This window comes from Cygnus atratus, chromosome 15 (assembly GCF_013377495.2).
Source record: "Cygnus atratus isolate AKBS03 ecotype Queensland, Australia chromosome 15, CAtr_DNAZoo_HiC_assembly, whole genome shotgun sequence".
NCBI classification, from domain to species: Eukaryota; Metazoa; Chordata; class Aves; order Anseriformes; family Anatidae; genus Cygnus; species Cygnus atratus.
Window position 1 is genome coordinate 3,204,126 of NC_066376.1, and position 15,604 is coordinate 3,219,729.

Genomic DNA, 15,604 nt, shown 5'->3' on the forward strand with positions numbered 1-15,604 from the left:
GCCTCTGGGAGGAGAAATCCTCTTTAAAAGCCTGCCCTTGCTCCTGGTGGCCCCTCCAGCCCCTCTGCGGTTCGAGGTGCGTAACTGCTGCTAAACCCAGCGTCCAGGGGGCTGCATGCTCCTAGCGGCACTCTCTGCGTCTGGCCACCACAAATCCTGCCAGCATTTTCTTGGATGTATTTGGAGCAGAAGCGTGAGCGAGCACCACGGCAGGGCTGCCGGGCTGGGGGGGCGGGGGGCACCTGGTGAGCTGCAGCTCCTGGAGTGCCTTAAAATCAGAGAGAGCACGGGATAAACCAGGGCTGGTCTGCAAAAGCAGTGTAATTGCAGGGGACGGGACGCAAAACCATGCAGATCCCTGCAGGCTGAGCCCCCAGGTAATTTACAATCCCTTTGGATCCCAACCAGCCGTGGGTGCATTGTGAGCACGGTTTCAGCTCCGAGTTTCTCAGCTCACCCCCGTCCATCAGCCCCTGGCCCCAGAGCAAGCACGTGGGGACCCCCACAAGGCAGAGATTTTGTCCTTCTCCTCCTGCTGGGATGGAGCCACGACAGGGCAGGGGAGGTGGCTGGCCATGGGGTTTCTGCTGTCCTGGGGTCCCCAAGCTTCTCCCCGCCTCCCTTCTGAGACGTTTCTGCAGTGCAGCTCGTAAACAGCTGTGAAACGGAGGGGAGAGGAGAGAAGATAAAAATAACGGCGGTGGGAGCGGGTTTGAAGTAAATAGCAGCACAACATCAAAGAGGAGGGGGAGCGATGCTCCGAGGAGGTATTTATAGCCAACTTTGTGCTTCCTGGGGATAAACCTGCCTGCCCCAGTGGGAGCCTCATCCCTCGCCTCCACGAGCACATTCCTGTCCCAGATCTGCACGTCTCCCTTCCCGGGGGGCCTGCGGTGCTTTAAGCCCCGGGTGGCACAGCACCCACGCAGCTTTTAGGGACTATTTGGGGAAGGGCTGATGGCCCCACCAGGCTCTGAGCCTGGCTCTCCGTGGCGCTGGGTGCCTGCTGCGGGGGCTGTCGCACGCAGCATGAAGCATCCCCCCCACTGGCTTTGTCCCCCTGCTGAGTCCTGGATGAGGGTTTTTTTGCCCTCCTCAGCACTCCTGGGTGCCACGTCTGAGAGCAGGGCTGCTTGGGGGGGACGAGAGGTGACACAGGGTGTCCTCCATCACCCCTGCTGCGGGGACCATTAGGCGGCTCGGCTCCGACACCTGCCTGCTCGGCTAATGGGGTCACCCTAATAACACACCAGGTGTGTCTGGAGCAACGCAGCACCCCTGGGCTGAAGATGCTGGAGGAGTTTCTCGGAGGCTGGTTCAGCCTCAGATTCATGCACCACATGGGAAAAGGTGCTGGGGGTGCACGGAGTCACTTGGAGGCACAGGGAAAGCTGCCCTGCTCCCCCCGAGCTGCTGCATGGGGTCGGACCCACAGGGAAACGGGGTACCTGTGGTGTGGGGCGTGTTTGTGGCCAGGTGACGTGGCTTCAGTGACCTTTGCAGCCGCCTCCTGCTTCGGGAAGCCAGCTTGCCTTAAAGCATTATTCCCCGCGGAAGGGACTTTGGAGGGATTTAAACGGTTTGGGGGATTTAGGGCTTAGGGGGAGAGCAGAGTGGCAATAAACCCTGCAGCCGGCTGTGCAGGATCAGGGCATTTAGGAGAAGAGAAAGCTCGGGGGGATTTCTGCCCCCAAAGCCCCAAAATCTCCTTGCTGCTGCGGGGTGAGCAGCCTCCGCTCTCCCCGGCTGCAGCGGCGCGGGTGCTGCTGCTCCCTAATCAGACCCGAGGTTTGCAATTAAGCGACATGGAGCGCCTCGGGGACACAGCCTGCTCTGGGAGCCGAGCTCAGATGAGTTCGGGGAGGGAGAGAGCTGATTTCCCACTTAGCAGACAGGTCACGAGCGGCGGATTCATTGATCCCAGAAAGCAACGCCTCTGCTTCGTTAGAGACACGCCGGTGATGAAGGCGGCCTCGGGGAGCGGGGAAGCTGCGGCGAATCCTTCCCCAAATGTTGACTCTGCCGAGCTCTGCCCCTCTGACCGCCGTTTGGAGGGCTCCATCCCACGTTGCTTGGCTCCGAGGGGCAGGGAGCCCCTGGAAATAGGCTGTGCTTTGTGCGCCGGCTCTTCCCAGTGCCCAGCTCCCTCATATGGCTTAGCTGGGCTGGGCTGGGGGTTCCCAGCACCCTGGGGGCTCGTGGGGGCTCTCTGCCCAGAAGCAAGGACACGGTGAGGCCTCAGAGAGCTGGCCGGAGGCAGAAAACAGGCAAAGATGCAGCCCCAGGCAATCATGGCACGCCAAAGCTTGACAAGACCCTTGTGCGGGTCTCACCTGCTGCGCTCCCGAGCCAGGACCTTGTGGACGCAAAATGTTTTCACGGTAAAGGCAAGGGGGGCGGTGCTGTTCCCCTTTGCCTGCAGGAAGGACGGATCCTGCTCTGTCCTCCGCTGCCTCTCCGACTCGCCCTGCCCGGCTCAGCTCTCCCCGCGGGGAGGTTTCCTCGCTGGCTCCTGCCAAGAGCTGCTGGCAGGAACATCCCAGTGCCCTTCAGCACAGCTGCTCAAGACAGCAGATGGGGACGCGGGCTGTCGCTGTGCCAGACCGGCCGCTCTGCAAACCTGGTTCGGGAGAAGCCGTGCTTTAGGCGAGCAGCTCCATCTACCCCCGAAGTTCCCATTTCCCCGTGTAAATACCCACCGAGGTAATCGTGTAGTTACTGGGAGCCCAGCAGGAATTGCTTCACCAGGAGGTGAGCGCTGCCCACGAGCTGGACCGGGGCCCCATGCCATCCCCTCCCCTGCGTCACGACTCGCGCCCACCGGGCACCGCACGAGCCAGCACGACGAAAACACCCACGGGCGAAAAAGCAGGGGAAGGACTCGGAGGACTGCGAGCCTTCGATGTGAAGATTTTGGAGGTTTTCCCTGGTTCTCTGCGGGGACGTGGAGAAGATTTTTCTTCTTCAGGGAATTGTGTTACGCTGCTGGCTCGGGGCAGGGATGCGTCACGCTGCTCCTACGGGTGTCGGGACTTCTCGCTGGTGATTTTTTTCTTTCAATAAACCTCTCCCGCGGGCAACCGTCGCTGCGTGCCATCGCTGCGCCCCCTCCCAGCACGACCGCCCAGCGGTGGCTCCGTGCCGGCTCCTGCCAGGGAGGAGATGCCTGGCAATCTGCCCTGCTGCCAGCACGGGCATCTTCAGCTTGCAGTGGCAACAAGCCCCCTGCACCGCCATGCATCCCCTTTGCGGGAGCTCTCCTCCCGGGGCCGATGTTCAACAACTGCTCCAGGGGCAGATTTCAAGCTCCCAAGCACTTGGCTCCGGTTTCTGGCTCACACCGACGCGCAGCAGAGCTGGAAGCACAGAGTGCCCACCCCAGCCCAGCTTTCAGTTGGAGCATTTCAAGCTTTTGGAGAATTTGGGTATGCGGAGCTGATCAGGGCCCCTCTGCTTCCCTGGGCTTTCACGGGGAGGCACGGAGCAGTCGGAGCAGGCAGAGGAAAGGCAGCAGCTGATGCTCCAGATTTACTGGGCTCACGATCCGTGCGAGTCCCCAGCATCAACTGGGGTGTAAGTGGGAGCAGCGTCTGACCCGCATGCCGTATGTTCCCAATCCGCCACATTCAATCAAGCCCAATAAAATTAATAGGGGAGTATTGAAAAATCTTGTGATTAATTCTTTATGATCTGTAATAGGGGAGCTGTGTGCCAATTACTCGAGTAAATCATTCATCAGAATATAAATAGAGCTAACCTCCAGCACAAACACTAGAGGATTTCCACCAGGATTGCAGGTCTGGATTGCAGCATTACACTGCTGGTGACAACACGTTATCTGATGGAGGACAGGAGCAGCTGCAATCCCGGGGCTGCCTGGCCTGCCCAAGGTTTCAGCTCTGTGTTCCGGCACTATCTGTTTCTGCCGAGCCTTGCAATGCAGCCCTGTTTGTTTACGGCATGTTTTGATGCTCCGTCTTTGATCTGCATGACCCGTCGGTCCAGCACCCTCGCAGATTTGCAAGGGTTAAGCCCGTAGGGGTCAGCTTCATTTCGCGGAAGGTTTGAACCTGTGGGCCATGACACAGCCCTCGGGGAAGGGACACAAAGTATTGGGGAAAGAGGCCCCAGAGCCACGCTGCTCCCATGGGACCCCTGTCAACGAGGGACACGGCTGGGTGGCACCAGGCGGGTTGTGGGATCGGGCAGGAGGAGCCCCTGTTGCCAGCAGAAGCAGCTCTTCCTGGTGATCACACTAGTGGCCAAAGCTCGCTAGGGATGAAAATCGATTCTGGTTCATTTGGCTGGAGAGATGGGAAAGAAGGGGACTGTAAGGGCTGCAGGGCAAGCAGAGGAGCTCATGGGCTTGTCCTGCTTCTCAAGGGGGGGCAGCAAGTCACCTGGGAGCGTGAAAGCTGTGGGCGCCTTTTTTTTTTTCCTTTTTCTCAGCGTGGAAATCAATCATTTGGCCTGGAAACTTTATCCTGGGCTTCTAAGGAGTCCAAGTTACCCTGTGCTCTTGGCTGGTGTTTTCCAGTGCCCCATTTCCAAAGGAAAGCCACCTGACGGCACTCCCTGCCCTGGGAGTCCCACCGTCTCCTTGCGCTCAGGGACTCTGAAATGCTCCTGAGCCAAACTGCAGCTTGCTGAGCCACAGCATCCCGCTAAACCTGACAGCGAGCATCCTTCACCTGACTGCTGCACGCACACATTGCTGACCTGCAGGCAGTCAGCGTGGCAAAGGCACAGAGCCCCTCGGTGCAGCTGCAGCAGAAGCCTGCAGAAGCCACGGCGGCTGCACAAACCCCATGCGCCATCGGTCCTCCCTCCAGCAGGGCAGCTCCTCGCCCCTCTCACTGAGGACTTTAAGTGCTCTCTGCCCACGCAGGCATTCTGCAAGTCCACATTCATCGAGGGTGACCCCTCCTCGGGGCTGTGATGGGATTTAAAAGGCCGCTGGGAAGGTTCCAGCTGAGAAGGGACTTGGGAACGCAGAGGGCAGCGCGCTCTTCCTTAGCTCAGCGCTTGGAAACAGAGCGCTGGATAAAAGGCACACCACGGGGAGAAGGGGAGGGATGGGGACACAAAGAAGATCCAGCCCTGCAGAAAGCCCTCTTTGTCTCCTGCACAGCTGCCAGGATATTTCCGAGAGGCAGGACAGAGGCCGGTGCGTGGAGGGGCCCTACTGCCGCAAACACCCCCTTCCTTCGTATGGGGGAAAACATCCCCTCAACAGGGGATTTGGCAGTGGGAGCAGCGTGGGGGCCCTGCTGTTCCCCTGCCCCAAATGCAGCCCCCCTCCCCTGAAGTGCAGGGTGCCCCCCAGTGTGGGGTGACAGGATGGGTACGTTTGTGACAACCCAGCTCTCCCCCATGAATGACGATTTTTAGCTCCTACCCAGTGATTTCAGTTCCTGCCCCATGTTTTTCCCCAACAATTTGAAAAGAAACTCAGAGTCAGTGATTTCAGCTCCTGCCCTGTGTTTCCCCCTCAGAAGCTTTATTACTCAGCTCCTCTTCACTTCAGGTCCAGCTCTTTTTTCTCAGCTCATTTCCCATGGTTTTACATTTTCCTCCCCCATTTCCTCTCCTGAATGTGGAATCTCAGCTCCCTCCCAGGGATTTCAGCTCTTGCCCCACGTTTCCCCCCAAAGGTTTAAAAAGAAACTCAGAGTCAGAGATTTCAGCTCTTGCCCTGTGTTTCCCCCCAAAAGCTTTATTATCCTCTCAGCCCGCCTCGGTGTCGTTGTCGTCTCCCAGCTAGCCACGCTGAGAGCACAGGGACATCCTCCCCTTGCAGCACAGAGGTCCATTTGGAGAACTTTCCTCCCTGCTAAATCCCTCCCCAGGGAGACATTTCCTCTTTTCTGAACACTGCCGTCATTGCTCTCCCCACTGCGTCCCCTTCACCCTCCCCTCTGCCCCAAGGACCCAGCCGGCAGGACTTGCAAAATAAACATCCTCCCGCGCTCCAGCCTGGGAGACGGCAGAGGCGATAATTACACACTCAACGCAGCAAAATTATCCAGCGCGAGGGAGAAGAGGCCGGAAGCAGCTGGAGATAATCCGTTCGGGGAACGCTGCTCCCACCCACAGTGCTTTCGCGTGCACCTCACCCCAAACCAGCCACTGCTGCAATTTGTACTGTGACTGCGTTCGTAGGGCCCGGACGGGATGGGATCCAGCCTCGTGCAAGCACCCAGAGTGCAGGAGCTGGTCCTGCAGGCAGGGAAATGAGGATGCAGAGAGCGATTTGGATGAGCAGAGTTAAAGAAATCTGGTTTCCCACTGAGCCGAGTCGTCACTGGGCTTCCCAGCATCTTTCAAGCACAACCTCAAAGGGTGGTGTTTTGCCAGCGAGGGCTGCACGTGAGCCATCACTCATGCATGTTTTTGATGCCTGTCCAGGCACATGCGCACGTCCCATCCCCTTCCCCACCACCGCTTCTGAGAGATCTCTGGAAGGGACACTTGCAGCCCACTCATAACACTCCCTTCCTGTCTAACTCCTTTTTGAAACAAAGGTATTTCTTCTCAAATGAAGGTCTGTCAAACTGGAAGGTCCATGCAGAGATCCTCTGAGGTCCGCAGGGATGATCCTCCCTGAACTCCCACACACAGGACCGATTCCCACCAGCTGCACCAACCCGAAACATCTCAGAGAGGAGAGCAGAAAAGAGATAACGCCAGTAATAATAATCGCAATCATTAAAAATAGTACCACCTGCTGAAGGGAACAGGGCACAGTGAATCATCCGTAAAATACATCCAGACCCGGCGGGTTGAAATTTTGCCCTGGGATGAGCAATAGCGGGCACGCAGCGATTCCAGCAGCAATTTCTGTACCAGAAACCCACGGGAGGTGTTTCTGGCCCCAAACACTGACCCGTTGTGGAACACAGCACAACCCTCGTGCTCTTTTCCAAGCCCCACGCTTTGCCCGTGCCCTCTCCATATGTTTGGCCCCGAAGGGCTCTGAGGGTCCCGTGGAGCCCCACTGCGGCCCCCACCGCTCCCTGACACCCCGGGGGCCTCAGAGCCCCCCGTTCCCCCCCCCAACCCCCTCCGTGCCTCACCACCGACCCCATCCCCGTGCTCCACCGGCACTGCAGCCCCCTGAAACCCACGGGGGCCAAACCCACCGCCCCCCTCACGCCGGGGGGCTGCAGGCGGTGCCGCTCTCCTCCATCCCCCCCCCCCCCCCCCGTTCTCCCCCCCCTCTTCTTCTTCCCCTCGCTTGCTTCACCGGGGCGAAGTCCAGCAGCCTCCAGCTCCGGCCTCCCCCCCTCGGCAGCCGGACAACACGCCGGGAGCCCCGCGACGGAGGCGCCGAGCTCGGTGGGTGCTTCCCCGGTGTTGGGGGGGGGGGGGGGGAGCACGGCGGCCATGTCCCAGCCCCGGAGGCCTCTCCCTCCCCGCCCGTCCGCGGCGTCCTCTGGGCCCTGTAGTCCTCCCGGTGGCTGCTGAGGGCGGACTACACTTCCCGGCACCGCCGCCGCGTGTGCTCGGCGTGCTGCTGGTGGTGGTGGTGGTGGTGGGGAAGGGGAAGGGGGGAAAGAGCCGCGGCCCCCCCCCCCCCCCCCACGCCCCCCTCCACCCCCCCGCCCCGGTCATGGCCCTGCGGCCCGGCCCCGGCGACGAGCGGGGCCCCGCGGGCGGGCGGCGGGGAGCGGGGCCGCGGTGGTGGCCGAGGGATTGCTGCAGCGGGCTGGGCGGCCTGGACTACGGGCAGGTACCGGGACAAGGGCCGGATGGGGTTGCAGAGGGGCTGCGGGGGTCCCTGAGGGGGATGATACCCGCTGTGCCCCTCGCCCTTCCCGGCCCGGCTCGCCGCGCTGCCCCCCGGTGTGGGGTTCGGGGGGTTTTGGCCGTGCCAAGTGGGGAGGTGGGGGGTGGGATGTGGCCGTGCCCGCTCTGGGTGTCGGGATGTTTGTACGAGGCACGGTGCTGGAGGGTTTGGGGTCCTGCTGGCCTCGTCGGGGCTGGGAAGGCAGCGGCTGGCGGCGAGGTCACCGTGGCCGGGTGCCCCGCGTCCTCGCTGCCACGCTGCCGTTGTGCCGGTGCTGCCAACGCGCTGGCCCGCGCGGTGCCCAGCGTGCGAGGAACGCGAGGCTGAAGGCTGCGGGGCTGCTGAGCAGCCCTGGGATCGCGTCGCTGCCCTGTGTCGCTGCCCTGTGCCACCTCTGAGCAGGGATGTTTGTGTGGGTGATAAACCCCCAGGCTGGGGCTGCAGGCGGAGCAGATTCTTGGAAATCTGCAGGGATGCTCGGCACCGTGCGTGCACGGTGCTTGAGGTGCTTCCCGTCGCCCTTCCCGGCCCTAATTGCCACTCAAGACACGATTTCATGCCCCAGCTGCGTGGCGAGGGCCACATCCTTACAGCGCCTAGAGGGGCAAACCCCTCCTGATGCCACCACCAGACCTGGGTGGCCGTGCAGCTCTCATCCACCCTAATTTTGGGGCCGAGCAGCATCCGAGCAAGCAGCGTTTGCCACCAGGAGCTCCTCCGAGATGCGGTTATTTATCACCTGTCAGGGAGGAGGGGGCAAAGTTGAATGTTCTGTGCTCGTTACGTGGTTGTCTCAGCAGCTTGCAGAGACAGCTCATCCTAATGGGCTCCCCTTTCATCCCGAAAAGCACACGCCAGGCACAGGCCAATCTGCTTCCCGCTGGCAGCAGCGAATTTGGTTGTTCAGGAGGAGAGAAAAGAAGGTGAGTGCGATGTTAACGATGTTGCCAGCCAGGAGTTAGTAGGTCAAGAAGCTTTTGTTCAGCCCGTGCTGGCGGTGTGCTCAGCGCCGTATGAAACAAGAGGAAAGAAGCTGTCCTGGTCCCGTGGGTTTGCCATTGAAGCAGGACCGGACAGTTCGGCCCCGGTGCTGGCAGCTCTCTCGGTGCCCAGGTTACGGCTTGGCAGCGCTTGGCTTGAAGGGACGAGGTCGGCTGGCGAAGGGCTGCATGGGAGTGACAGGAGGAATGGGGACAGGGTGAGGAGAGGCCCTGGGGGCTCTCCCCTTCATTTGATGCTCTCCCCCGGGGCACTCGGTGGTGGTCTAAGGGCTGGGGGCAAACCCGTGCGAGGATCCCCCCGCCTGCCCGTAGCGATTCAACCTTTGCTCTCGCACTTCGTCCTCTGGGCGGTCGTTCGGCCGTGAGGGGACACCAGGCTGAGCAGGCCCTCTCCGTGACTGCTGTCACTGCTCCAGTTCCTTGGAAGGAGCCCGCAGGAGCTTCTCTTCTGGATAGGAGAGGTCAAGCCGCTGCCTTTTCCAGCCCTTCCCGTCCCCTAGCATCGAAGGACTCGCAAACACAGCTGTGTTTGGGAAGCAAAATCCTTCCACGTCTCAATGTTGTCTTGGTTTTGATTCAAGTGAGGGAAAGGCTCGGGCCGGGCTATTTTGTCTTTTGTTTTCAAAGTTTTTTGGCAAAAGAAAAAACCAGGCGCTGGCTGTTTTTCATCCACATACCACTGCAAGGAGAGGGGGAGGGATGGGGAAGCAGCATGGCTTACTGCACGTAAAAACGCTGACAGGGAGCAGTCCTGGGAAAAAAATGTCTCTTAAAAGGAAATAGGGGGAAAAAGAGAAAGGAAAAAAGGAGGAAAACCAGCAAGCTTTCAGGGTTTTCTTTTGTTGTTGTTACATAAGACAGGAAAGTCTTTTGCAGCTGCTAATGATGCAAATGCATCCGTGCACACTGTGCAGCGGGTTGGCATCGGTCTTGTGCAATGGAAGGCGAGTTGGAGGCTGCACGGTGCGGGGCTCGGGGTGTCCGTGCAGAGCAGAGCCCCGGGGACAGCCCTCTGGCCCTGGGGAGGCCGTGAAGCAGTGCCCCCTTCCCTCCAGCTCAGAAGCACGTAGGGTTTCCCTGCTGCCCTGTAGTGCTGGTGCCCATCCTCGCAGCGGCAGGTCCTCACAGCGCCCGGGTCCTTCTGGGCACTGCTGCAGACACGGGGCTCCCTGAGGCATGGGGGGAGCCAGTTTGGGGGAGCCCCCACCCCTTTTTTTGGCTTTGCACCCTGGCATAGCAAGATTTAACGATGCATTGCTTGGGGACATTGAAAGAATCACCCGCTCCTGCAGGGCGCTTGGTTTGGGACAAAGACACCCCCTTTGGGTATGAGGTTCGGTGCCCCCACAGGAACCCACGCCCCCAGTAACTGCCTCTCTCCCGCCAGGTGGATGTTACAGCCATGGCGCAGCTCTTCGGCTACGTGGACATGACCGACTCCGGCTTCATTGCAGCCATCCTCTCTATCGCCTTCAACCCTTTCTTCTGGAACGTGGTAAGAGCCGCTTGCGCACCGGCCACACAATTGTTTTGAGCTCTCCTTTGCTGGCTGACATGGGGCTGGATCCCCTTTGGGCTGCGCTGAGCAGCCCCTTACCTCTAAATCATCTCTCCTGCAGGAGCCCTGTAATCCTCCCCACTGGTGGTGGTGTTTATTGCTCTGGGAACAGGAGGCCAGAGCAGAAACCACCTCTGGGGAAGTCTGCTGGGCTGGGTGGGGAGAGCTGTGCCCAGGTAGCAGGCACTAGAAGTGGGCGAGCAGGGAGCTGTGCTGTCTCCTGGGGGCAGCGGTGGCTGTGACAGATGTGGCAGAGGACAGGAAGGTAGGAGCCAGCGCAGGATGCAGAAGGGATTAGGAACCGAGCTCAGGAGAGGGGGCAGAGCAGTCAAACCCATCCTTCAGCTACCTCCTGCTGCACCTCCTGCCCCAGCAGCCGGGCACTGGTCACCCCCTACCCTGGGGGATGCACTGGGCGCGTTGCCCGCTGCTTCTCCTCGAAGTTCGTCGGCAGGCGGTTGTGCGGATGCAGGAAACAAAACCAGTCAGCCAAAAAAGTTAACCTGAAGATATTCCCCCCTCCATCACGCTGCGAAGACTGGCGAAGAGCTGCAGAGGTGGCAGCGAGCCAGCCCGAAGCGTGGGTAGGGTACCTGGGCACAGGTGACGCTCGCTGTTTCTGTGGGTGCTGTATTGCTGCTGGGCGCCATAGCGCTTCAGGAGCTGAGGCTGGAAGAGCTTTCTCTGCCCGTTATCACTGCGGTTTGCCACCTCCCTGCAAGAGCAGCGAGAACCGTGGCTGCTGTGCGAGCACTGCAGAGCCAACGCGCCAGGTGGGGAGCCCAGGACGGGGAGCACGAGTTCCCGCAGCGTCCTCTGCAGCGCAGCTGAGGTCTGGGGACGAAGCCTTTTCCCTGCAAGCACTCATGGAAACGGGATGTCAGCGCAGCCAAGATTCCAGAAGCCGCCTGCCAAAGCTCCCCACAGCGCTTCTCACCCTGGGGAAGTCTCCTTAAAAAGGCCTTGTTTTTCCAGAGGGGGAGGACTCGGCTCTCTCCGAGCGCGGGGGCTCTTGAGATCGTCTCACGCTGGGCTTTGGAAAAGCGAGGCTCTCCTAGCCGTGAGTCACTGTGGAAACCTCTGTCGGAGTTCTTTGTTGCAGCCTCCCTAATTTTTCATGCAACTCGTTATTAAAAAGTCTCACGGTGTCTGAAATGCGAGCTAGAATACGCCACATTATTTCAACTGTGGAGTCATCGTTTAGCATAAAGAAGCAATGAACAAGAAGATTCAGGATGTGGTCTCTGGGGGAAGAGACGGGCTCCAGCGAGAAGCTGCATAAAAGGGAAAGAAAAAAGTCCTTTATTGGCGTCTGCTGCTCTGCCTGCGACTCGCGGGATGCCTGCAGCTTGGGAAATAGCGCTGCTTTTTGGATCAAGAGTTTGGCTGCGGTTAAAGGACAGGGAAAGCTGATGTAACAGCAGGAAGTTCATTGCTGTGGGTTGCTGCTGTCCCCTCTGAGTGTCTGAAGAGCATTGCCGTTGGCGGCAGGTGGCACTGCAAGCAAGTCGTGCGGGGAGCAGAAGGCATCTCGGCATGGGTTTGCAGTGAGCAACCTGAGCTGGCGTGCTGATGGGAAGCTCTGGGGAGGCGAGCGTGGCACTGGACGTTTCTCAGCTGCAGAGGGCCAGGTGCCTCTCTCAGTCCATGTGCCTCCATCCACACGCTTGTGCTCCCCGGTCCCCCGGCATCTCTCTGACATTTTCAGGCCCTTCCAGGCTCTGGCTCGCACCAGGCACTGCTCGAAGGCTGTTGCAGGGGTGCTGGGGGACCTGTAGCCCCGTGCAAGCCCCCACTGTCGGCTGCATCTTAGCAAGAGTGGCTCCAGCCATCCCTGAATTTTCCCTAGCCTGTCTGTCTGATTGCTGTCCCCTGCCTGCACCGAGCCAGCAGCTCTTCTTTCTTTCTCTGCATCCCTACACAGGCTCCCTTTGTCTTTTTTCTCTTTGAGTTCCTTCTCAGCAGCTGAGCTCGTCTCTGCATCTGAATTACTTTGTCTGGGCTTGCAAGAGCCTTAGTGCAAAGAAGGGTTTCTGGGCAGTGCCAGGCACCCTCTGCTCTCTGTGCTTACTAAGCAATGTGGGACCCTGCTCAAAACACCTCCTGTGCGTGAAATTCCCGATTTGGGTAGAAATCAGGTGGGGACGCACTGATTTAGTTGAGCGTCTTAATTCCCTCTTTCTGCTGAACTCTGGCCAGGTCTGCCTCTTGCAAAGCTTGGCGCCGGGTTGTCCTTGCTGCTTAGCGCCTCTGAATAAATATGTGGTGGGGAAACCCTGCCTCGGCGGGGGCTCGGGCACTGCACAGGCATCTCAGGGCCTCAGGGTAGCAAGCACTGGCTGCCCTGCGGTCACGGGGAGTTTGCCCCGCTAAGCGCCCGGCGTGTTTCTTTTGGACAAAACTGCAGTGTTTGGAGATGAAGCAAGAACTACGGAGGCTGTGGAATAGCGTGGCTCCAGAGAAAACCCTAGCGCTCGTTGGGTCGAGTGGTGTACTTCGCTTAAGAGAGCAGTTTAGAGGAGCAGAGCTGAAGAGGAGCAGTTTGCAGGGCTCGAGCTGGGCTGGGCTGATGCTCCTTCTTTCCACAGGGGGGGAAAGTCTTCCCAAAAAGACCACAGGACTCCAAATTCTTACCCTCCTCCCTGCAGGCATGTTCTGGGGGGTACCGTGCGTATGCCCCTGGGGTCTCCTGCTGCACTTCCCCACCGAACCCAGGGCTCACACCCCCTCCTCTCCTTCCCCCCGTCGGTGCCAATTAAAACCCAGCTCATCCCCGGGTGGCCCCCAGCTTATGTTATCCACGGCACGGCTTGGACATGTTCCTGCACTATTCACCTCTTTTTTCCTCTCCTCCTCATGCTGCCTCTGCTTCCCCACCCGCTGGGGCTGTTATGAAAGGAGCTGCTGGGTGCCACGCTCCCACGTGAGGCAGGGTGCCCGTGAGGCCCCGAAAGGCAGCAGCGGAGCCGTTCCAGGAGGAAAATTGCTCGAACTGCCCGAGGATGTTGAGAGCAGCCAGGAGACCTGAGCCCTGGTGGGGCTGTTGAGGGGCACCTGGCGAGGAGGAGGCGTGTCGCTGGAGCCGTGCCATAAAACTTTAACGAGGTCGGGGAGGCAGAAACTTCAATAAATCCCATCTGTGTTTGGAAAGCCGCGGGACGATGGGCGAAATTTCCCTTCCGTTGGTAACTAAGGAAGATATTAAATAACAGCTCCTCGGGGACAAACATTTCCAAGGCAGGAGAGGCAGATAACCTGCGTGCTGGAGGCTTTAAAGAGCTCTCCGAGCCTTGGCATATGGGGAGTTTCTAGAAAGCCGGGTGGTTTCTGATACTGTCTCAACAGCAAGCAGGCAAGCGGCATAGCCAGGAGCCAAGGAGGCTGACGTCCACCACCACGCAAACAGGTTGAAGTAGGGAGCACATCCATCAGCAATCCTTCTCTTGATTTGAGCCTCTTAAAAGTTTTTTTGGCTGGCGTCACAGCCTGATTTAGACATGGCACATCCTCAGCTGCCGCGCGGGAGCGTGCTCGTCTCCTCACCTCTGGTGACCCCCCTCGAAATACCCGTGCATCGCACAGGAATCCGCAGGGCGAAACCTCAGGTGTCAAGGTTAGGAATGGGATTGGCATAATTTAGCATGATTTATAAAGAAAATAGACCCCATCAGGCAAATGTGGTTTTATTCTTCAAGGTTGCAGGTTTTCCTGTTCAGGGTAACAAGATCTCTGTTCTAGAATTTCTGTCAAGTGCTTAAACTGCATGAGGTTTTGATTAAAGAAGTAGTTGCACAGGGACCTGGGCTGACAACGCCTGGCTCCTGATGGATGTGTATCTCTTGGTTCGTTTATTTTTAATTTCCCTTCCTTTTCTCCTTCTTTGGAGACTAGAGAGAGCTGCCAAGTGGATAAGAAGCGCTTGAGTGGGGCGGAGGGGGAGTTTGCAGACGCCGGCAGCTCAATTTCACCTCCCCCTGACCACTTCTCGCTAAATTCGGAGGAAGGTGCCTGCCTAAATCCTCTCCCTGCTGCTGGGAGCTGTCAGGATTGAAACCTCCGGGAGCAGAACTCGCAAACCTTCTGGGGGCAGGAGAAAAACGCCTTATGCTGAGGGATTTCAGCAGCTCTCGCTGCTTGTCTTGCAGAAGGGGGAGATTGAGAGGTGGCTTGATTGCGGTGCGTTAGTACCTGGCTGGGGGAAGGAAATTGCAGCGTATGAAATGGCTGGCAGCCAGCAGCAGGGCGAGGGCTTTGGGGGCTGCTGGTGGAGGGGGGCTCTGCTCGGCTTCGGCTGCACACAGCTCGAGCATTCGGTGCAGGGCGGGTGGCTGAGGTTTGAAGGATTGGGTAGGTGAGCAAGCTGGGGCGGGTGATTTAATGCTCTCATCGGGCCTGAAAATTCTGCAAATCTGCAAGAGTTTCGTGATCTCCCTGAATAAAACCTCTGCCTGCATGCAGCTGTGGGTAAGAGCAGGAAAACAGCCCTCGGACGTCTTCTGGAAAGTGCTTTTAGATCCCATCGTAGAAGCCGTGGCACAGTGACAATGGTTATCTGCGTATAGCAGATGCCAGATCAATAGCGGGGCTTCGAGCCACGCTGCAAGGCAATTGACTGCAGAAAGCAGCTCTTTTCTGGGGTAGAGCTGGGCTCACGACGAGGCTCAGCTTCATTCTTACATCTCCGGTCTTAAAATGTCACCACCAGCTCTGTTCCCTTTCATCCTTTGTGCAGGGACGGAATCCACATTATTCATAATTGGACTCTCTACCAGGCGGCAATAGCCGTTTTCATTTCCTACAATGCCTGAGAAACAGCGAGGATTTGCTTTTTTTTTTTTTTTTTTTTTTTTTTTCTCCCTCAAACAGCATTTAGTGGCAATTTTATTCCGAGTGATTGGGTAATGCTTCCCACTCGGGCGGCGATGGCTTCGGAGCAGTGCTGTAATCGCGTTGGGATCGATTTCCCCCGGCCGTTCTCGTAATGAACGCCCCGGGACTCGTCCTGTTGTGAGTCCCCCGTCCTCTGCACCATAACTCTGCACCTGCCTGGCTGCTAAATTTAGCGTTTGCAGCGTGTCAGCACCGCTGCGAGCCACATAACAGGCGCCCAAACTGGGTCACATCCTCCGGCCTGCCGGCTGGAGCGGCACAATTAGGAGCTACATCACCTGGCGGGGGAGCCGCGTCCTCCATCCCAGCACCGCTTCCCTCTCCCCCGCAGCCTCCCAGCCAGGTGTTTTAACCTCATTCCTCCTC

General features: G+C 58.7%; 1 protein-coding gene across 5 annotated transcripts in view; it reads left to right on the forward strand.

Moving 5' to 3' along the window:
- The first annotated feature begins 7,241 nt into the window (after positions 1–7,241).
- PEMT (phosphatidylethanolamine N-methyltransferase) overlaps positions 7,242–15,604 on the forward strand; it is a 40,764-nt gene continuing 32,401 nt past the window's right edge. For 2 of the 5 annotated variants that reach the window (XM_050713805.1, XM_050713804.1), the window contains exons 1-2: positions 7,242–7,338; positions 10,178–10,285. In XM_050713805.1, the coding sequence (XP_050569762.1) occupies positions 10,193–10,285 (93 nt within the window). In that variant the 5' untranslated portion in view covers positions 7,242–7,338; positions 10,178–10,192. Of the gene's footprint in view, positions 7,339–7,612; positions 7,733–8,593; positions 8,713–10,177; positions 10,286–15,604 lie in introns of those variants that run through there. The other 3 variants (XM_035563336.2, XM_035563334.2, XM_050713806.1) reach the window with 2 other exon arrangements.